General features: G+C 45.7%; 1 protein-coding gene across 1 annotated transcript in view; it reads right to left on the reverse strand.

Annotated features, from left to right (window-relative positions):
* Positions 1–23,261, reverse strand: part of zgc:165603 (uncharacterized protein LOC571425 homolog) — a gene marked incomplete at its 3' end in the record, with an annotated part of 48,150 nt that overhangs the window by 17,558 nt on the left and 7,331 nt on the right. Inside the window, exons 3-4 of the mRNA XM_038988042.1 lie at positions 3,896–3,944; positions 3,618–3,622 (exon numbers count right to left, since the gene is read on the reverse strand). Coding sequence (XP_038843970.1) covers positions 3,618–3,622; positions 3,896–3,944 — 54 coding nt within the window. The remainder of the gene's footprint in view (positions 1–3,617; positions 3,623–3,895; positions 3,945–23,261) is intronic.

Here is a 23,261-nt window from a genome sequence, read left to right on the forward strand (position 1 = left end):
AAGTTGGTCAGGATAATATCTATGAGGGTGCCCATGTTTACGAATTTAGGGTTTTACCTGGTGGGTTCCCTGATAATTTGCGTGAGATTGATGGCATCTAGCTTAGATTGTAGGACTGCCGGGGTATTAACCATATCCCAGTTTAGGTCACCTAACAGAACGAACTCTGAAGATAGATGGGGGGCAATCAATTCACATATGGTGTCCAGGGCACAGCTGGGAGCTGAGGGGGGTCTATAACAGGCAGCAACAGTGAGATACTTATTTCTGGAGAGATTCATTTTTAAAACCCTGACCTCAATCCTATAGAAAATTTGTGGGCAGAACTGAAAAAGCATTTGCGAGCAAGGAGGCCTACAAACCTGACTCGTTTACACCAGCTCTGTCAGGAGGAATGGGCCAGAATTCACCCAACTTATTGTGGGAAGCTTGTGGAAGGCTACCCAAAACGTTTGACCCAAGTTAAACAATGTAAAGGCAATGCTACCAAATACTAATTGAGTGTATCTTAACTTCTGACCCACTGGGAATGTGGTGAAAGAAATAAAAGCTGAAATAAATCATTCTCTCTACTATTATTCTGACATTTCACATTCTTAAAATAAAGTGGTGATCCTAACTGACCTAAAACAGGGAATTTTTACTTGGATTAAATGGCAGGAATTGTGAAAAACTGAGTTAAAATGTATTCGGCTAAGGTGTATGTAAACTTCAGACTTCAACTGCACACACACAAACACATGCATGAATACACACACACACACATATATTCCTATAGCCATGTGTGTGTGTGTGTCCATATGTGTGTGTGTCCATGTGTGTGTGTGTCCATGTGTGTGTGTGTCCATGTGTGTGTGTGTCCATGTGTGCACATGCATTCTGATGTTCAGGCTATAATTATGTCATCTACTCGATTTGGCCCAGTACAGAGTGTGTGTATGTGTGTTTGTGTGTGAGCTTGCGAATGTCCTTTTGTGTGTACTCATGTATGGTGGGATTCACAAGGACCCTCTGAGCCAGAATAGCCTCTCCTGTTTGGGAGAGAAGTGATGTTGTCATACTGGATAACTGTTGGATGGAGTGAGAGAATTCTGCAAAAACATCCTCTGTGTACAACGTAACACCCCAAATAATGCATTCAGAGCAGAATTAGGCGGATACCCACTAATTATAAAAATCCAGAAAAGAGCCGTTAAATTCTACAACCACCTAAAAGGAAGCAATTCCCAAACCTTCCATAACGAAGCCATCACCTACATAGAAATGAACCTGGAGAAGAGTCCCGTAAGCAAGCTGGCCCTGGGTCTCTGTTCACAAACACAAACAGACTTCACAGAGCCCCAGGACAGCAACACAATTAGACCCAACCAAATCATGAGAAAACAAAAAGATAATTTACAAAATAACTGGGCAAACTAGAATGCTATTTGGCCCTAAACAGAGAGTACACTGTGGCAGAATACTTGACCACTGAGACTGACCCAAACTTAAGGAAAGCTTTGACTATGTACAGACTCAGGGAGCATAGCCTTGCTATTGAGAAAGACCACCATAGATAGACCTGGCTCTCAAAAGAAGACAGGCACACTGCCCACAAAATGAGGTGGAAACTGAGCTGCACTTCCTAACCTCCTGCCCAATGTATGACCATATTAGAGACACATATTTCCTTTAGATTACACAGATCCACAAAGAATTCAAAAACAAACCCCATTTTGATAAAATCTCATATCTATTGGGTGAAATACCACAGTGTGCCATCACAGCAGCAAGATGTGTGACCTGTTGCCACAAGAAAAGGGCACCCAGTGAAGAACAAACACCATTGTAAATACAACCCATATTTATGTTTATTTAGTTGGAGAGAGAACCTACAGGAGGGTCGCACTCCAGGAACAGGGTTGGAAAGAGAACCTACAGGAGGGTAGCTCTCCAGGAACAGGGTTGGAGAGAGAACCTACAGGAGGGTAGCTCTCCAGGAACAGGGTTGGAGAGAGAACCTACAGGAGGGTAGCTTTCCAGGAACAGGGTTGGAGAGAGAACCTACAGGAGGGTAGTTCTCCAGGAACAGGGTTGGAGAGAGAACCTACAGGAGGGTAGCTCTCTAGGAACAGGGTTGGAGAGAGAACCTACAGGAGGGTAGCTCTCCAGGAACAGGGTTGGAGAGAGAACCTACAGGAGGGTAGCTCTCCAGGAACAGGGTTGGAGAACCCAGGTCTGAAATGACAGTTTAAAGGGCTTGTTGGAGGCAGAGTTAATTAGCTAGCTGATTGATTGACTGCTCTCTGCATAAACCCTTTCCTGAAGCTTCTCGATCCTAAGCCACATTGTTTATAAGTGTCACGCCCTGACCGTAGAGAGCTTTTTATGCTTGATTTGGGTGGGCATTCTATGTTCTTTTTTCTATGATTTGTATTTCTGTGTGTTTGGCCGGGTGTGGTTCTCAATCAGAGGCAGCTGTCTATCATTGTCTCTGATTGAGAACCATACTTAGGTTGCCTTTTCCCACCTGTCTGTGTGGGTAGTTGTCTATGTGTAGTTGCATGTCAGCACTCTGTTATTATAGCTTCACGTTCGTTTTGTTGTTTTTGTTAGTTTGTTTAAGTGTTCTTCTTTTTATTAAAGAAGAATGTATTCACATCACGCTCGCCTTGGTCTCCTCACTACGACGAACGTGACAATAAGTATATATATTTGTGTGTGGGTGTTGCGTGCATGCATGCATGCGTGCATGTGTGTGTGTGTGTTTATTTCCAGATAGGATTTATATGCTATGGAATTGTGAAAATCTGGCCCCCATACCATTATGGCCACCTAATCATCCCCAGCGTCCAAGTAACTATTCCCCAGGTTGTTGCTGTAAATGGGAATGTTTTCTCAGTCAACTTAACTGGTAAAATAGGGGTTAAGTAAGTATAATACAAAATCATGGGGGAAGCAACTGTTGCCCCTGACAACCTGTCTCTGGGCTGTGATAGGCTGTGGAGCTGAGTTCTGTGTTCGGCTGGTGTTTCTATCATCTTCTAACAATCTACTGCTCTAACTGTCTTTGTTATGCCATACGTATGAATATACAGATGCAGATCTGAATCAGGTTAGCATAGAAAATGTGTTCCATTCACTCCAGGGCCCGTATTCACAGAGTGTCTCGATCAGCACTCCCATGCTGAGACACTTTGTGAATAGATACAGGGCCTGGACTACATATCATTGTGTGGTGGGGGTGAACACAGAACAGAGACAGGAATCAATAGGAGTAGAAAATGAGGGTTTGTTTTATGGCTGTAATAAAGTGCCAGGCCATCCACAGAGACCACTAATGACTGCAGCAGGACCATTCTATATGTCAACAACATCCCTGTGGTGGTTTCTTTATAACGAATATGTACAATTCACGGCGAGATTACAGAGAGAGGTATAGGACAAAGTGTACTGTATGTTTGGCTATATTTCTTTTTTTTTCTATATACACACACATGCACACACTGAACAGAAGAGAGGCCTGCTGTAAGGGAAACTGGGGCAGAAAATCGACTGTTGGGCAGGGGCCAAGAACAGCCGAGACAGAGACACTATTATCAGCTGATGTGGTGGACTGGGTTAGAAAACATTTACACCCTGCCTCCTGACAATACGCACGCACGCACGCACGCACGCACGCACGCACGCGCGCACACACACACACACACACACACACACACACACACACACACACACACACACACACACACACACACACACACACATTCATAGGAATACCAATGCCAGGCTAGAATGAGAAAGAGAAGGAGTAAGAATAAGCTACAAAGATGGAACATGAAAGGGACAGAGACGGAAATGGAAGCTCATCTTATAACAGAGAACAAGAGAGATAGTGAAAATAAAAGATAAGTACCTCCACGACACTCACTGTCAGCTGGTTTCACTTGGATGGGACGAGTCATCTGCAGAGAGAGAGAGAGCGGGAGAGGGAGAGGGAGAGAGAGAGAGAGTGAGCGAGTGAGAGAGCGGGAGAGAGAGAGAGAGGGGGGGGGGAGAGAGAGAGAGAGGGAGAGAGAGCAGAGTGAGAGGAGAGAGAGAGCAGAGTGAGAGGGAGTGAGAGTGAGAGAGAGAGAGAGGGATAGAGAGAGAGCGAGAGAGAGAGAGAGAGAGAGAGAGCAGAGTATGAGGAATGAGACAGAAAGAGAAGGAGAGAGGTGGGTAATCTCGTAGTGTGGAGATAACACAGACACTCTTCACAATTGTAATGTTACAAATTGAATCTTTAAACTCACTGAGTAAAATACAGCACAATGAGCACAACACCAGTCTCTGAGCAGCAACATCCCACATAAGGCTCTGCGTAGTTCACTACTATATGGGCAATAGGGTACCGTTTAGACACAGCCCTTCACCCTGTATGTAGCAGTATAAATCAGTGTGTGGGTGTGGATCCTCCCTGCTGGTATAATCAATAGGTGACCCACGCCTGAGAAGGTCAGCCATGACAATACCAGCTGCCTTCGTTCATGTGTACTGAGACTTTAACTTGTTCCACTGCGGAGGTGCTATTGATTGCTCTGTACAGCGTTATTAGGAGGCAGGGGGTCATTTCACGCTACGGTTATGAGTGGTAGGGAGGCACGGAGGAAGGGAGAGAGGAAAGAAGGGAGTAGCTTGGAGGTGTGGGGAGTAGCTATCTACCCCCACCCACCCTCTTCTTCTCTTTTTGTACTATTTGATTTTTTCTCTATCCTTACCTCTTCCAATTCTTTCATTCCTCCCTCTATCTTTTTAGTGGATCGTTCCATTGCTATACCTCCATTCCTCTACGTATCTCTATTAACCATCACTCTGCTTCTTCCCCATCTCCTATCTACCTGCTTCTCTCTATCATCCTTTCTGTTTACTTCTCTCTTTCATTCAAGCCTCTAATCTTCCACTAGATTGGTAGGGACCAATCATTACCCCAATATGAAGCAACTCCCACTAACGTATCTCAGATTCATACATATGGAACTGAGTATGGAGAATATGTTGATGTAGCAAAATGGAGGAGGACCCCAGGCGATGGAGGTTTCCCTGTTGAGTGTGTTCTGTTTGTTCTTTCACACTGTTAAATCACACACAACCATGTTCCTCTTCCTAGTTATAGTCACAGGAAGTGAAGTAGGGTTAGCTATGTTGTTTATATTCATACAGAACACTGTCAGGGTGAGGAGAGATCAGTGAGGGTGAGGTAAGAGCTTTGAGGGCAAAGTGAAAGTTATGTGAGAGCTGTGAGAGGGAGGAGAGAGCTGTGAGGGTGAGCAGAGAGCTGTGAGGGTGAGGAGAGAGCTGTGAGGGTGATGAGAGAGCTGTGTGGGTGAGCAGAGAGCTTTGAGGGTGAGGAGAGAGCTGTGAGGGTGAGGAGAGAGCTGTGTGGGTGAGCAGAGAGCTGTGAGAGTGAAGAGAGAGCTGTGAGGGTGAGGAGAGAGCTGTGAGGGTGAGGAAAGAGCTGTGGGGGTGAGGAGAGAGCTGTGAGGGTGAGGAGAGAGCTGTGAGGGTGAGGTGAGAGCTGTGAGGGTGAGGGGAGAACTGTGAGGAGAGAGCTGCGGGGGTGAGGAGAGAGCTGCGAGGGCGAGGAGAGAGCTATGAGAGTGAGGAGAGAGCTGCAAGGGTGAGGAAAGAGCTGCGAGGATGAGGAGAGAGCTGTGGGGGTGAGGAGAGAGGCCTGTCTGTTTACTGAGAGAGAGTGTTTGTGTGACTGTGTGAATGTGTCTCTGTGTGGGCGAGAGCTTGTTTGTGTGCATGAGAAAACACTTGCTTGGTAGGTGTGTGTGTATGTTGGCATGAGAATGACACGGCTGTCAAAAGAGATTCTCCAGTCAGGCATCTCTGCCATAAGAACATGCCCAGCTGTGATATGGAGAGACAGCTCTGAGCCAAAGCAAATGGAGACAGTAGTGTGGAAGCATACACACACACATTACACATTACACACACACATTACACAAACACATTACACACACACACATGACATACACACATTACACTGTAGACCTACAGACAGCACAGCCCTTAGATACCAACTAGCCTCAAACTACGACACACACATGCACACACACATGAACATCACACAAACTCACACACACTTTGTATCGTCTTCTGTGTGTAAAGTAGACTCCCCAAAAGAGTAGCTGTTGCTAACGTAACAGGTGTGAAATGGCTAGCAGGGATGGAAGCAATACTGTGACACTAACTAAAACAAATGAAAATCACATGCAAAAACAGATATGTGAATTAAACGTATTTGCAGTAAACCCTGTACCCATGATGCAGACAACAAGTTGTTTGTTGTCTTCATGTATTAGCTGTGTGTTTAACTGTGAGCAGCCTACTGCAAACCCAGTTGTTGTGAAGCTGATCTACAGCCCTTTGGGACCTTAATATTTCACATTTAACTTAGTTAAATAATAGATGTGGACTGATTCTTCCAGCGATGGGTCTGCTGCTGATGCAGGACTTCAGAGAACCTTTCTCCTAGCAAGATAACATGCTCTCACCAAAATAAATAGAGTAGATAGACACAGTAAACATGCCTGTGTTTAAGTGTGTGTTTATGCAGGGCCAGACATACTGACTTTTGGGGGGGGTGAAATCAGCTAACTTACTCCACTTCAACACATTTTGCCGTGGTACAGAGAGAAAAAAATTCTGTTTTATAATGCTTTTCTACACATTTTTGTCATGAGGCTAAGAGAATAATGTTGCTAATTTCCTGCAATTCTACACTTTTTGGAATGGAGCAGAGATTTTTTTCTTCTGTTTCATTGCTCACCTCATTATTTTGTTCACAATTTTCCATGAGACTGAGCGGAAATGTATCATTTTTAAAGCAAATGTCCTGCTATTCTACACATTTTGGCCATGAGGGTGAGAGAACATTTTGCCGTTTTAAAGCTAATTTCCTGCAATTCTAAACAATTTCCTGGGTTGGGGGACCCCTGGAGGTAGAGGACCTCGGTACACGTGCCTTTCGTGCCCTTTTGGTAATCCGGCCCTGTGTACGTGTGTGTGTGTACAACTACAAAGTATTCATGTGTTCTTGGAAAGTGACAGATACAGACTAAGACAGAGACAGAGACAGAGACAGAGACAGAGACAGAGACAGAGACAGAGACAGAGACAGAGACAGAGTGAGAAATAGAGAGAGAACGAGAGAGAGAAATAGAGAGAGAGAAAGACAGAGAGAGAGAGAGAGAGAGAGAGAGAGAGAGAGAGAGAGAGAGAGAGAGAGAGAGAGAGAGAGAGAGAGAGAGAGAGAGAGAGAGAGAAAGTGAAAGAGAGAGAGAGAGAGAGAGAGAGAGAGAGAGAGAGAGAGAGAGAGAGAGAGAGAGAGAGAGAGAGAGAGAGAGAGAGAGAGAGAGAGAGAGAGAGAGAGAGAGAGAGAGAGGGGGGGGGGGACTAGTGACAGAGAAGGTCATGGCCATCAACATGAGGGGGGAGTGGCTCTGTCACATCCAACACACATACACACACTGGGCACACCGGACACACACATGCACACACAGGACACACACATTCACACACCGAACACACACATGCACACACCGGACACACACATGCACACACCGGACACACACACACACACTAGGGCTGGGACAGATACTGCAACTGCAATTATGAATTACGAATTTCAAACACTTGGGTGAAAACTTGGTAATTCCGTCAGACTTGGTTACAACAGCTGTCAGGGTACAGAACATCACTTCTAACATGAGGTCATATGAATTAATACATACTGTGCTAACTGAATACAAAACCAAATTAAACTAATATTTTACAACATTGTTATACAGTACATATGATAAAATAGGATTATTACACCTACATATGAACAAACATACACTATATATACAAAAGTATGTGGACACCCCTTCAAATTAGTGGATTCGGCAATTTCAGCCACAAAATCGAGCACACATGCAATCTTCATATACAAACATTGGCAGTAGAACGGCCTTACTGAAGAGCTCAGTGACTTTTAACGTGGCACCGTCATAGGATGCCACCTTTCCAACAAGACAGTTCGTATAATGTCTGCCCTGCTAGAGCTGCCCCGGTTAACTCTAAGTGCTGTTATTGTGATGTGTTAACGTCTAGGAGCAACAACGGCTCAGTCGCAAAGTGGTAGGCCACACAAGCTCACAGAACGAGACCGCAGAATGCTGAAGCGCGTAAAAATAGTCTGTCCTCTGTTGCAACACATTGCAAAACTTTGCTGTCTCAACACGACATGTTTCAACGAATTGTGTTTTACAGTTTTGGGATGGCGACTTGGGAGAGATATGTGCGAGATGGAATCTGTATCTCCCAACCAGCTTAGCTCATCTTGTTGAAGCTGACTTTGCTGACAGTGTAAATAGGAACCATGTCTTTGGCTTTGTGATAGGTGATAGCCTCTGTGATTTCTGTGTCTGCAGGATATTTTTTCGTAGGGCGTTACACTTGAAAACGCATGGGCAATCAATGCCTGTTTAACGTAGATGGCCGGTTGTGGCCGAGGGGCTTTTCTGCTGTCGGTTGTTCTTCAAATGGTTGAATACATTTGTCGTATTGCCCCTTGTTGTCGCCACAACTCTGAGGCACTTTTTGCACAACACTTGCATTTGGTTGACATCGGTTTGGTTGTAGCCGAACAACTGCCACACCACTGAAAATCCTTCCTTGACACCAAATGGACGTTTTCATTGGCACTAGCAGCCCTCACGTTTCCGACACACTGAGGTAAAGCCCCAGAGTTCCTCCTACTGTACTGTCTTAGGTAAAGCCCTTTCTCTCCTCACCAGCATCTAACTGCACGCTCTAAGCAGGGACGCTGGCGATTGGCCAGAATGTTCACGCCATGCAGAGAGTTAGCGAGCCCGCTTGTGATTGATGATCAGCATCCTCTGTGCATGTAGAGAGTGAATGAAGGAGTCTAGCGCATCTCATGGAGTAGGTACTGTGGTCTAGTTTTTGTTGTATTAACGGAGTGTCAAAGTAAGGAAAAAATCACAGCCTCTTGCGATATGGATATTGCATGTCAATATCACAATTTAGATCTGAATTCAATTATAGTTTTTTACAATGACTTTGGCACAAATTTCAGAACCTTGATGTCATTTTTCAAAACTCTAGACACAAAACTCACAACCGATGATTAAAATGCAAATTCTTCAAAACTCTAATACTTTTTACAATTGCTTGGATACAGTACACATAAAGCTCTGATCATTTGTTCATTTAACTAAAATCACCTGTTCAAAATGACACAACTTAACATCAAAGTATTACCATTTCAAAATGCAACTCACACATTACATCTGAGATGATTGTCTACTCATTTCATTACAATGATCTCTCTATCAATTGATACAACTGCTCAAAATGATAGTAACTGTTGCATTACTCTTAAGGCATACTTTTATGGAAACTGACAAAACACATTCCATGTTAATTTTATTTAACTAGGCAAATCAGTTAAGAACAAATTCTTATTTACAATGACGGCCTAGGAACAGTGGGTTAAACTGCCTTGTTCAGGGGAAGAACGACTTTTTACCTAGTCCAATGCTCTAACCACTAGGCTACCTGCCGCCACAAATATCATGAAAGTTTCAGGATAATGAGATCCATTGACCCAATTACTGTGGAACTTGAATCAATTGGACTACATTATCTATGGATGTAATATTTCATCATCATTCTTTATCAGACACTGTTTCTATGGTTCCATGTACCACTTTTCCAGACCATGTTTTCAGATTTGACATTACTGTACACTTTATTAGGTACACCTATCTAGTACTGGGTAGGACCCCCTTTTGCCTCCACAACAGCCTGAATTATTCACGGTGTTGTACATAAAGAGATGCCCTTCTGCACACCATGTGTGGCCTTTCTGTTAGCTTGAATGAGTCTGGACCTTCTCCCCTGACCCCTCTTATTTACAAGGTGTTTTTGCCCACAGAACTGCCGCTCACTGAATGTGTTTTGTTTATCACACCATTCTCTGTAAACTCTAGAGACTGTAGTGTGTAAAAATCCCAGGAGGGCAGCTGTTTCTGAGATGCTGGAATCACCATGTGTGGCATCAACAATCATACCACGGTCAAAGTTGCTTAGATTACGCATCTTGCCCGTTCTAATGTTTGGTCGAACAACAAATAAAGCTCTCTACTCTACAGTATATACTTTATATATTGAGTTGCAGGCAGCCACATGATCAGCTGTTCGAAAGAGCAGGCTATTTGCGTTAACATGCAGGTGTACCTAATAATGTGGCTGGTGAGTGTATGTATGCAGGCCCTTGTAATTGCTTTTCCAATACTGCCAACTCGTTACTGATGATTGAGTTCACATCGTGGTACGAGTATATAGTGAAATGAGTGGTTTCCACCTACAACAATATAATAATAACATGGAGTCAGCAGGTGATCCAGGTCACAATAGAGGTCAAGCAGTGGGAGGAGGAAGACAAGGAAGACGTGGTGGTCAAAGGAATGGCAGGGGACAAGCACCCCTTCTGAGAGGTGGTCTTGGGCCTCGTTTGAAAGGTGTGGGGGAACGTGGTAGAGGACAAGGCCATGGACCAAGACAGTGGCAGCAACAGCAAAAAGTGTTCAATGAAATCCGAGCGTAGACCATGTCATAAATCATGGCATGACAATGACTGAGGCAGCTACAATGATTCAACCAAACCTCAGAAGATCAACCGTGGCCTCAATCATCAGAACTTTCCGCAATGAGAACCGGTAAATCTTCAGCATGCACTAAACATTAGGCTACTCTCAATTGTCAAATGACTGTATACTGCATGCCAATGTGTACCACAGAGTAGGTGATGTGACTAAATGTGTTCTTACTGTAATTTTCCCTGCAGAATTGAGACTAGGCCAAATAGGGGAGGCAGAGGCAAAATTCTGACTGACCAACAAGAGCGGGCTGTGGTCAATTTGGTTCAGGCTAGAAATTATATTCGCCTTACAGACATTCTACAACACATATTGGACAATGACGAAATGTTCAACAATGTGGAAGCCATAAGTTTGCCGACTATTGCACGCATGCTGAAAAGGCACCAGGTGTCTCTAAAACAGCTATACCGTGTGCCTTTTGAAAGAAATGCAGACAGAGTGAAGCAACTGAGGACTGAGTATGTTCAGGTATGTTCAGGTATGTTCAGTTTCAAGATGCCTTTGCTGTAAAATTCTACATAATTGTAATCAGTAATTCTCTTTCCAAAATGTATTTTTAGAGGGTGATGGAGCTGGATGCTGATGAAAACCATCACAAATTCCTCTTTTTGAACGCGGCAGGCTTCAACCTGGCCAAGACAAGGAGGAGAGGTTGGAATTTCATTGGCCAGCGAGCAACCATACAAGTACCTGGACAATGTGGGGCCAACATCACCATGTGTGCGGCTATATTGGAAGATGGTGTGGTGGGACGCAGACCTCGTATTGGATCATACAATGCAGCTCTCCTTGTAACCTTCCTTGATGAGCTAAATCAGGTCTAATGACGTGACCATGGCATTGTGTGGGATAATGTCAGGTTCCACCATGCTCAAATGGTGCCAGCATGGTTTCAGGCCCATCCACAATTTACCACCCTGTACTTACCCCCATACTCTCCTTTCCTTAACCCGACTGAGGATTTTTTCTCCACATGGAGGTGGAAGGTATATGATAGGCGCCCTCACGTACAAGCCACCCTTCTCCAGGCCATGGATGTCGCATGCAATGACATCACGGCAGACCAGTGTCAGGCCTGGATTCGCCATGCCCAAAGATTCTTCCCAAGATGTTTGGCTAATGAAAGCATCCATTGTGATGTGGATGAGAACCTGTGGCCAAATCCACAAGACAGGGTTGATGGAAATATAGAAGTACAGTAATCAATCCTTTGTTTTGCTTTTCAAATCAAATCAAATTGTATTGTTCACACACAAGTAATCTAACAATTCCCCAACAACTACCCAATACACACAAATCTAACAAGTAATCTAATAATTCCCCAACAATAACCTAATACACACAAATCTAACAAGTATTCTAACAATTCCCCACCAACTACCTAATACACACAAATCTAAAGGGGTGAATGAGAATATGTACATATAAGTATATGGATGAGCGATGGCCGAGCGGCATAGAGTATATCCATGTGATATGAGTAATGTAAGATATGTAACATTATTAAAGTCGCATTATTTAAAGTGACATTGTTTAAAGTGACTAGTGATCCATTTAATAAAGTGTCCAGTGACTGGGTCTCAGTGTAGCCGGCAGCCTCACTGAGTGAGTGATGGCTATTTAACCATCTGATGGCCTTGAGATGGAAGCTGTTTTTCAATCTCTCGGTCCCAGGTTTGATGCACCTGTACTGACCTCGCCTTCTGGATGATAGACGTGTGAACAGGCAGTGGCTCGGGTGGTTGTTGTCCTTGATGATCTTTTTGTCCTTCCTGTGACATCGGGTGCTGTACGTGTCATGGAGGGCAGGTAGTTTGCCCCCGGTGATGCGTTGTGCAGACAGCACCATCCCTTGGAGAGCCTTGCGGTTGAGGGCGGTGCAGTTGCCGTACCAGGCTGTGATACAGCCAGACAAAATGCTCTCAATTGTGCATCTGTAAAAGTTTGTCAGGGTTATGGGTGACAGGCCAAATTTCTTCAACCTCCTGAGGTTGAAGAGGCGCTGTTGCACCTTCTTCAACATACTGTTTGAGTGGGTGGACCATTTCAGTTTGTCTGTGATGTGTACGCCCAGGAACGTAAAACTTTCCACCTTCTCTACTGCTCTCCCTTCGATGTGGATAGGGGGGTGCTCCCTCTGCTGTTTCCTGAAGTCCACAATCATCTCTGTTTGGTTGAAGTTGAGTGAGAGGTTATTTTCCTGACACCACACACTGAGTGCCTTCACCTCCTCCCTGTAGGCTGTCTCATCGTTGTTGGTGATCAAGCCCACTACTGTTGTGTCGTCTGTAAACTTGCTGATTGGAGGCGTGCATGGCCACGCAGTCGTCGGTGAACAGGGAGTACAGGAGAGGGCTGAGGGAGTACAGGAGAGGGCTGGGTTTGAGGGTCAGCGAAGTGGAGATGTTGTTTCCTACCCTCACCACCTGGGGTGGCCTGTCAGAAAGTCCAGGACCCAGTTGCACAGGGAGGGGTTGAGACCCAGGGCCTCCAGCTTGATGATGAGCTTGGAGGGTACTGTGGTGTTGAATGCTGAGGTGTAGTCAATGAACAGCATTCTTACATAGGTATTATTTTTGTCCAGATGGGATAGGGCAGTGTGCAGTGTGATGGCGATTGCGTCATCTGTGGACCTGTTGGGGCGGTATGCAAACTGAAGTGGGTCTAGGGTGGCCAGTAAGCTGGCGGTGATATGATCCTTGACTAGCATCTCAAAGCACTTCATGATGACAGAAGTGAGTGCTACGGGGCGGTAGTCATTTTAGTTCAAATCAAATCCAAGTTTATTTGTCACGTGCGCCGAATTCAACATGTGTAGACCTTACAGTGAAATGCTTACTAACCAATAGTGCAAAAAAAGGTGTTAGGCGAACAAGGTAAGTAAAGAAATAAAACAACAGTAAAAAACAGGCTATATACAGTAGCGAGGCTATAAAAGTAGCGAGGGTACATACAGACACCGGTTAGCCAGGCTGATTGAGGTAGTATGTACACGTAGATATGGTTAGTGACTATGCATATATGATGAACAGAGAGTAGCAGTAGCGTAAAAGAGGGGTTGGCGGGTGGTGGGTGGCGGGTGGCGGAACACAATGCAGATAGCCCGGTAAGCCAATGTGCGGGAAAACTGGTTGGTCGGCCCAATTGAGGAAGTATGTACATGAATGTATAGTTAAGTGAGCGTAAAAAGAGGGGTTGGGGGGGCACACAATGCAAACAGTCCGCGTAGCCATTTGATTAGTTCAGTTTCCTTTGCTTTCTTGGATACAGGAACAATGGTAGCCATATTGAAGTATGTGGGGACAACAGACTGGGTTAGGGAGAGATTAAATATGTCTGTGAGCACACCAGCCAGCTGGTCTGCGCATGCTCTGAGGATGCGGCTAGGGATGCCGTCTGGGCCAGCAGCCTTGCGAGGGTTAACAAGTTTAAATGTTTTACTCACATCGGCCACGGAGAAGGAGAGGGGGGAACGCAGTCTTTGTTAGCAATCTGCGACGGTGGCACTGTATTATTCTTAAAGCGGGCAAAGAAGGTGTTTAGTTTGTCTGGAAGCTGACGTCGGTATCCGTGACGTGGCTGTTTTTGTTTTTGTAGTCTGATTTCCTGTAGACCCTGCCACATACGTCTCGTGTCTGAGCCATTGAATTGAGACTCGACCTTGTCCCTGTACCGGCATTTCGCTTGTTTGATTGCCTTGCAGAGCTAATAACTACACTGTTTATATTCAGCCATATTCCAGACCTCTTTCCATGGTTAAATGCGGTGGATAACTCTTTCAATTTTACGCGAATGATGCCTTCCAGCCATGGTGTCAGAGTTTACTAGGAGTGGTGGGTTGGAGTCAGGCGCAGAGAGCAGAGGGTTCGGTAAATCGTTATTTATTCTCCGGCACAAAACGGTCACGCCAAAATACAGGGCGCATAAAACAGACCAGCCCAAACACAGGACCAAACAGTCCGTAGAAAACAAACACGAAAACACATCCACAACCAACAGAGTAACAATCCCGCACAAACCTAGGCGGACCTAACAGGCTTAAATAGACATAAATCAAGAAACGAAACAGGGAACAGGAGCAACCAATAAGACAAAACGAAACGAAAAGGAAAAAGGGATCGGTGGCGGCTAGTAGACCGGCGACGACGACCGCCGAGCACCGCCCGAACAGGCAGGGGAGCCACCTTCGTTGGGAGTCGTGACACATGGTTTCTGGTTACGGTAGGTTTTAATGGTCACAGTGGGTATGACGTCTCCAATGCACTTATTTATAAACGCACTCCTCTGTCCTCTGAGGCTGATCAGAACATTTCCAGTATGAGTGATCAAAACAATCTTGGAGTGTGACTTCTGATTGGTCAGACCAGCGTTGAATTGTTCACGTCACTGGTACAACCGGTTTGAGTTTCTGCCTATAAGCCGGGACGAGCAAGATGGCGTCGTGGTCGGATTTGCCGAAAGGAGAACGAGGGAGGGCTTTGTATGCATTGCGGAAGTTAGAGTAGCAGTGTTCGAGAGTATTAGCCCTATGTGTCGTAAAATAAATATGCTGATAAAATTTAGGTAGCACTGTTATCAAATTTGCTTTGTTAAAATCCCCAGCTACAATAAATGCAGCCTCCGGATATATAGTTTCCAGTTTACATAGAGTCGAGTGAAGTTCCTTGAGGGCCGTCTTGCTGTTCGCTTGAGGGGGATGTACACAGCTGTGACTATAACTGACAAGAATACTCTTGGTAGGTAGAATGGCAAACATTTGATTGCAAGGAATTCTAGGTCAGGTGAGCAGAAGGACTTGAGTTCCTGTATGTTGTTATGATTACACCAAGAGTTGTTAATCATAAAGCATACACCCCTCCCTTCCTCTTCCCAGAGAGGTGTTTATCTCTGTCGGCGCGATGCATGGAGAAGCCGGATGGCTGAACCGATTCCGACAACATATTCTGAGAGAGCCATGGTTCCATGAAACAGAGAATGTTTCAATCTCTGATGTCTCTCTGGAAGGCAACCCTCGCTGAAATTGTATCTACCTTGTTGTCAAGAGACTGGACCTTGGCGAGTAGTATACTCGGGAGCGGTTAGCGATGTGCCCGTCTACGGAGCCTGACCAGCAGACCGCTCAGTCTGCCCCTTCTGAGTCGCTGTTGTTTTGGGTCAGCTGCTGGGATTAGATCCATTGTCCTGGATGGTGGTCCGAAGAGAGGATCTGCTTCAGGAAAGTCGTATTCCTGGTCGCAATGTTGGTAAGTTGACGTTGCTCTTATATCCAATAGTTCTTCCCGGCTGTATGTAATAAGACTTTAGATTTCCTGGGGTAACAATGTAAGAAATAATACATAAAAAAACAAAATACTGCATAGTTTCCTAAGAAAGCGTAGCGAGGCGACCATCTCTGTCGGTGCCATCTCAACAAGTTTTTACCTTAAGCCACGTGAGTTACACTGCAGTTGACGTTTAACTGTAGTTTTTTTATTTTTTGTAAATAATTATTTTTGCTTTGATTCAAAGAAACCTATGTTGTGTCGTAGCTGAATCAGAATTAGTTGGGTAACATAGATAAATAAGATGTTTTATTTACTTTCATAATATGCTTATGTGAGATACTTGTCATTAGAATGTCTCTTTTTGGACTATACTGTTAGCAGTTGGATCTCTCCCTTCTTAGCTAGGGCTCAGTCACTTGGGGCCCAGAGAGGGGAGAGGTCAGGCTTGTCTTCATATGTGAATGTATCTGTTAAACCATGTGGTGCTATACAGAATATCAGAAGGGGAGGAGGACAGAATGGAACATTGTCTTCTTATGGGAATGTGTCTGTAACTATTCCTAAACCATGTGAAGGGATGGCGTGATTAATTGGGAACCAGTTAGTTGTCTCCACAATGTCTGTACGCCAGTCACTCCCTCCTTTTCTCATTGGGGGGAGGAGTATGGCAGTGTCTGGAACCATTGTATGTCCCCTCTGATGTTGCCCTTCTCTTGACCTAGTATATGACCTAGAGGCTCACTCCCCTCAGTGAGCTTGTCCAGGAGTGGGGAGAAGAGGGGGTGTATTTAAGATGGGAGTATCTAGAATTGACAATTGATATATGCCATTGGATGAGGGAATGTTTTGGTACTATGAAGTACCAAGAACGAGATTAGAACCTCGTCTTAGAGACCAAACTGAACGATAATTTATAGCGAATGCTGTCTAGCTATGGGATACTCCTCTCTCAAGTAAAAGTCTTTCTTTGTGAACAGTTCCTAATATCTGTGGTTTGTCATGTCGACTAGTGGGTGGATCTTTGCTATAAAAGATCTCAGTTGCCATTATGTTAGGCACTCTCAACTTTTCATTAGAGATACTGAAATGTTGAAAGTCAAATGCTATTGCAAAAGCTTAATGATTATTAAAGGTGTAGTTTAAGTATAACTCTGACTGGTGTGTGGTTTACTCTCTCATAATTTGGTAATACAGGAAATTGCCACGACAGTTGTGATTTTATTGTATTTCATCAATCAATTTCAGATTTTGTTCAATGACTCCACTGTGTCTGTAGTATTCTCTCTACTAGTCCTTTTACAGTGATGTATTTACGTGTAGTACCATAATGAAACATGTATCACATGTTTTGTACTACAATATTTAATGATTGTACGGACAACTACACAGTGAAACTATCGGTATCTTGTGTGTGGGTAATCTAAATTCATGTTTCTATCGTATTTCATGATAAATTAGTTATTTGTTCCAATAATTCTGCAAGTACAAGGTTTCTTTAAAGATATGAATCTACAATGCAATGTTTTCAACATTGGACAGACTGTGTTACAAGTGATGACCGTTTTGAGTTTTGTGTCTAGAGTTTTGAAAAATTACCCCAAGGTTCTGAAATTAGTGTCAAAGTGATTGTAAAAAAACTGTAATCATGCAGCCCTAGCACACACACACACACACACACACACACACACACACACACACACACACACACACACACACACACACACACACACACACACACACACACACACACACACACACACACACACACACACACTTTTTCAGATGCCAGAATATTTTTTGCTGTGTCATCCAAAATCATCATAGCCCTCCTCATTAGGAACTAAACACAGAAGGGCTATGTGTGTGTATGTGTGTATGTGTGTGTGTGTGTGTGTGTGTGTGTGTGTGTGTGTGTGTGTGTGTGTGTGTGTGTGTGTGTGTGTGTGTGTGTGTGTGTGTGTGTGTGTGTGTGTGTGTGTGTGTGTGTGTGTGTGTGTGTCCACCAGCCTTTGTGTCTTGTCCTTCCATTTCTCATTTCAGGAGAATATCACACTTTCATAATGACTTCTGAACAGGCAATTAAGGTCCTGTAATACTGACAGCTGACAGCTGTGTGAGAGATTGAGAGATAGAAGGAGGAAGGAGTGAGCTGGTAGGGAGAGGGGGATGTAGTGGGGGGAGGAGAAAGTGGAGGAGGAGGAGGAGGAGTTAGCTGGTAGGGAGAGGGGGATGTAGTGGGGGGAGGAGAAAGAGGAGGAGGAGGAGGAGGGGTGAGCTGGTAGGGAGAGGGGGGTGTAGTGGGGGGAGGAGAAAGAGGAGGAGGAGGAGGAGTGAGCTGGTAGGGAGAGGGGGATGTAGTGGGGGGAGGAGAAAGAGGAGGAGGAGGGGTGAGCTGGTAGGGAGAGGGGGGTGTAGTGGGGGGAGGAGAAAGAGGAGGAGGAGGAGGAGGAGTGAGCTGGTAGGGAGAGGGGGATGTAGTGGGGGGAGGAGAAAGAGGAGGAGGAGGAGGAGTGAGCTGGTGGGGAGAGGGGGATGTAGTGGGGGGGAGGAGAAAGAGGAGGAGGAGGAGGAGGAGGAGTGAGCTGGTAGTTAGAAGGGGATGTAGTGGGGGGGGAGAAAGAGGAGGAGGAGGAGGAATGAGCTGGTAGGGAGAGGGGGATGTAGTGGGGGGGAGGAGAAAGAGGAGGAGGAGGAGGAATGAGCTGGTAGGGAGAGGGGGATGTAGGGGGGGGGGAGGAGAAAGAGGAGGAGGAGGAGGAGTAGGAGGAGGAGGAGGAGGGGTGAGCTGGTAGGGAGAGGGGGGTGTAGAGGGGGGAGGAGAAAGAGGAGGAGGAGGAGTGAGCTGTTAGGGAGAGGAGGATGTAGTGGAGGGAGGAGAAAGAGGAGGAAGAGGAGGAGGAGTGAGCTGGTAGGGAGAGGTGTAGTGGTGGGGGGAGGAGAAAGAGGAGGAGGAGGAGGGGTGAGCTGGTAGAGAGAGGGGGGTGTAGTGGGGGGAGGGGAAAGAGGAGGAGGAGGAGGAGTGAGCTGGTAGGGAGAGGGGGATGTAGTGGGGGGAGGAGAAAGAGGAGGAGGAGGAGGAGTGAACTGGTGGGGAGAAGGGGATGTAGTGGGGGGGAGGAGAAAGAGGAGGAGGAGGAGGAGCTAGCTGGTAGGGAGAGGGGGATGTAATGGGGGGAGGAGAAAGAGGAGGAGGAGGAGGAGTGAGCTGGTAGGGAGAGGGGGATGTAGTGGGAGGGGGGAGAAAGAGGAGGAGGAGGAGGAGTGAGCTGGTAGGGAGAGGGGAATGTAGTGGGGGGGGGGGAAAGAGGAGGAGGAGGAGGAGGAGGAGTGAGCTTGTAGGGAGAGTGGGATGTAGTGGGGGGAGGAGAAAGAGGAGGAGGAGTGAGCTTGTAGGGAGAGTGGGATGTAGTGGGGGGGGGGGGGGAGAAGGAGTGAGCTGGTGGGGAGAGGGGGATGTAGTGGGGGGAGGAGGAGGAGGAGTGAGCTGGTGGGGAGAGGGGGATGTAGTGGGGGGAGGAGGAGGTGGGGGAGAGGGGTGAACTGGTAGGGAGAGGGGAATGTAGTGGGGGGGAGGAGAAAGAGGAGGAGGGGTGAGCTGGTAGGGAGAGGGGGATGTGGCGGGGGGGGGGGGGGGGGGGGCAGTGGTGTGGTTACTACTTGCTGCTAACAGACTCCCACTGCTGTTAAATGCATTGGCTTGGGATTGCTGTGAATGTGTAGTGCTATGCAATAGACTACAGTATGCAGATATCTGGAGCACATATAGAGAATGAAGTGAAGGTGAAGTCCCCTGCACTCAAATGGAGTTTGGACAAACTGTACATATCATATCCAATGCTGTGCTCTTATCATGAGCTTACTGTGCGGTGAAAGTGTCGAGTATCAGAGACTGATTGTGAGGCAGAATACATTAACACACACACACACACACACACACACACACACACACACACACACACACACACACACACACACACACACACACACACACACACACACACACACACACACACACACACACACACACACACACACACACACACACTATATCCCTGTTTCATCACCTGTGTCTTCTGAGAGCAATTCTGTCAGAGTAACGATCCCATGTGTGACACTAAGTAGTGCCTAATCTGTTTCCGTACACCGGATTAATGGACGCACAAGTTGCAAGGGGAGCGTAAATCACAGTGACACCGCTCATGCTGGCTCTCCCATAGCCTGGTGGCCTGGCCCAGGTTGTGAATCCATCAATGTGAGGCAGAAATTTCACAACCCAGTCCACAATAGATTGTAAATAACGTAACAACTGTCAACAATACACAAACACTGGGTAAGATACAGACTGAGAATTTCTGGCCGTACACTGTTAAAATTAACCTGTGTGTGTGTGTGTGTGTGTGTGTGTGTGTGTGTGTGTGTGTGTGTGTGTGTGTGTGTGAGTGTGTGTGTGTGTGTGTGTGTGTGTGTGTGTGTGTGTGTGTGTGTGTGTGTGTGTGTGTGTGTGTGTGTGTGTGTGTGTGTGTGTGTGTGTGTGTGTGTGTGTGTGTGTGTGTGTGTGTGTGTGTGTGTTAATCTTCACAACAAAACCTTATTTGCCGTTTTGAATATGCTTTTTGTAATGATATCTCCCCTGGGTCTATCTTTTCATTGGGAAAACGTGGTTGTCAATCGCACACTAAACACTTGTTTCAATGGCAGTCTGTTTTTCTAACCTACACCCAACCAAATATATTATTTATCTTAATTAATTTTAAATTACAACATTGTAGATGAATGAAAGAGGGAGAGAGGCATGCAGCTGCACAGTGCAACCAGATAATTATCTCTGATGAAGCTGTCACTCCTCCAGTGAAAGGAGAGAAGGATGAGAGAGAAAGAGAGGGATGTGAGAGAAAGAGAAATGGCAATTAGAGACAAGTGAAAACCTCCTTGGTGCGCGTGCACGTACACAAACACACGTGAAAGAGAGGAGAGCTAGGATTTGTGAGGAAGAGTGGGGTGAGAAAAAGAGAGAGAGAGGAGAGCTAGGATTTGTGAGGAAGAGTGGGGTGAGAAAAAGAGAGAGAGAGAGGAGAGCTAGGATTTGTGAGGAAGAGTGGGGTGAGAAAAAGAGAGAGAGAGAGGAGAGCTAGGATTTGTGAGGAAGAGTGGGGTGAGAAAAAGAGAGAGAGAGAGGAGAGCTAGGATTTGTGAGGAAGAGTGGGGTGAGAAAAAGAGAGAGAGAGAGAGGAGAGCTAGGATTTGTGAGGAAGAGTGGGGTGAGAAAAAGAGAGAGAGAGGAGAGCTAGGATTTGTGAGGAAGAGTGGGGTGAGAAAAAGAGAGAGAGAGAGAGAGAGGAGAGCTAGGATTTGTGAGGAAGAGTGGGGTGAGAAAAAGAGAGAGAGAGGAGAGCTAGGATTTGTGAGGAAGAGTGGGGTGAGAAAAAAAGAGAGAGAGGAGAGCTAGGATTTGTGAGGAAGAGTGGGGTGAGAAAAAGAGAGAGAGAGAGACCAGGTCCACAAGGCAGCAATCCCAACTTTTGCCAGGACCCTGAAGGACGTCACCCTCAACAGTAGCCCCAGCTCCTCACACAGGAGCAACAGAGCAACAGACATGCCGCCCAGACCAGCAAGACCCCCCCCCCTCCCCCCCCCAGCATCACCAACCACACCCCAACCAACTGTTACCACCCAAAACAAACCCTGGCCACACCCTATATAGGCCCCCCCATATCAGACCTATGCCCCTTCTGCCCACCCCATGCAAGGACCTCAACATTACAGCAGGACATATGCCCAGGCCGTGAGCAGAGCAACAGGCCCAACCTCCATCCTCTGACCTAAGAGGTATGTATCAGATGCTCAAAATGCTCTCCTCACACCTACTGTGATGGTCCGGGCCTAAACCACACAAAAACAACACTAGACACTTAGGAACACAAAGCTTTTACTGTCTCATCCTGGAACATACAAGGTCTGAGGTCATCTGCCTTTGGCTTAAAAAGCAGGAATCCAGACATCATCAAAGACATTGGAAATACAGACATTGTCATCCTATATGAAAGATGGTATAAAGGTTACAGAGAGCTGGTAGTCCCATCCACCAAACGACCAGGTGTGAAACAGGGAAGAGACTCAGGGGGTATGCTAATTTGGTATAGAGCAGACCTAACCTACTCCATTAAATGAGTCAAAACAGGAACATTTTACATCTGGCTAGAAATTAATAAGGAAATTATCTCAACAGAGAAAAGTTTCCTCCTGTGTGCTACCTATATCCTCCCAATAGAATCCCCATACTTTAACGATGACAGCTTCGCCATCCTAGAGGGGGAGATCAACCACTTCCAGGCCCAGGGACATGTACTAGTCTGTGGTGACCTAAATGCCAGAACTGAACAAGAACCTGACACCCTCAGCACACAGGGGGACAAACACCTGCCTGGAGGTGACAGCATTCCCTCCCCCATATGCCCCCTTAGACACAACTACGACAACATAACCAACAAAAATGGGTCACAACTCCTACAACTCTGTCAGACGCTGGGTATGTACATGGTCAATGGTAGGTTTCAATGGGACTCCTACGGTAGGAACACCTATAGCTCATCTCTTGGAAGTAGTACTGTAGAGTACTATATCACTAACCACAACCCAGAGTCTTTTAGAGCGTTCACAGTCAATCAAATTGGCTTTTTACCAAATTACCGTACAACAAACCATGTATTTACCCTGCACACCCAAATTGAAAAACAAACAAACCAAAACAAAGGCAAAGTCTTCTCATGCTTTGTTGATTTCAAAAAAGCTTTCGACTCAATTTGGCATGAGGGTCACTATACAAATTGATGGAAAGTGGTGTTGGGGGAAAAATCCATGTACACAAACATCAAGTGTTCTGTTAAAATATGCAAAAAAACACACATTTCTTTCCACAGGGACAGCGGGTGAGACAGGGATACAGGTTAAGCCCCACCCTCTTCAACATATATATAAATGAATTGGCTAGGGCACTAGAACAGTCTGCAGAACCCGGCCTCACCCTACTAGAATCTGAAGTCAAATGTCTACTGTTTGCTAATGATCTGGTGCTTCTGTCACCAACCAAGGAGGGCCTACAGCAGCACCTTGATATTCTGCACAGATTCTGTCAGACCTGGGCCCTGAAGGTAAATCTCAGTAAGACAAAATAATGGTGTTCCAAAAAATGTCCAGTTGCCAGGACCACAAATACAAATTCCATCTAGACACTGTTGCCTTAGAGCACATAAAAAACTATACATACCTTGGCCTAAACATCAGCGCCACAGGTAACTTC

Source organism: Salvelinus namaycush, unplaced genomic scaffold (assembly GCF_016432855.1).
Source record: "Salvelinus namaycush isolate Seneca unplaced genomic scaffold, SaNama_1.0 Scaffold924, whole genome shotgun sequence".
In the NCBI taxonomy this organism is placed as follows: domain Eukaryota; kingdom Metazoa; phylum Chordata; class Actinopteri; order Salmoniformes; family Salmonidae; genus Salvelinus; species Salvelinus namaycush.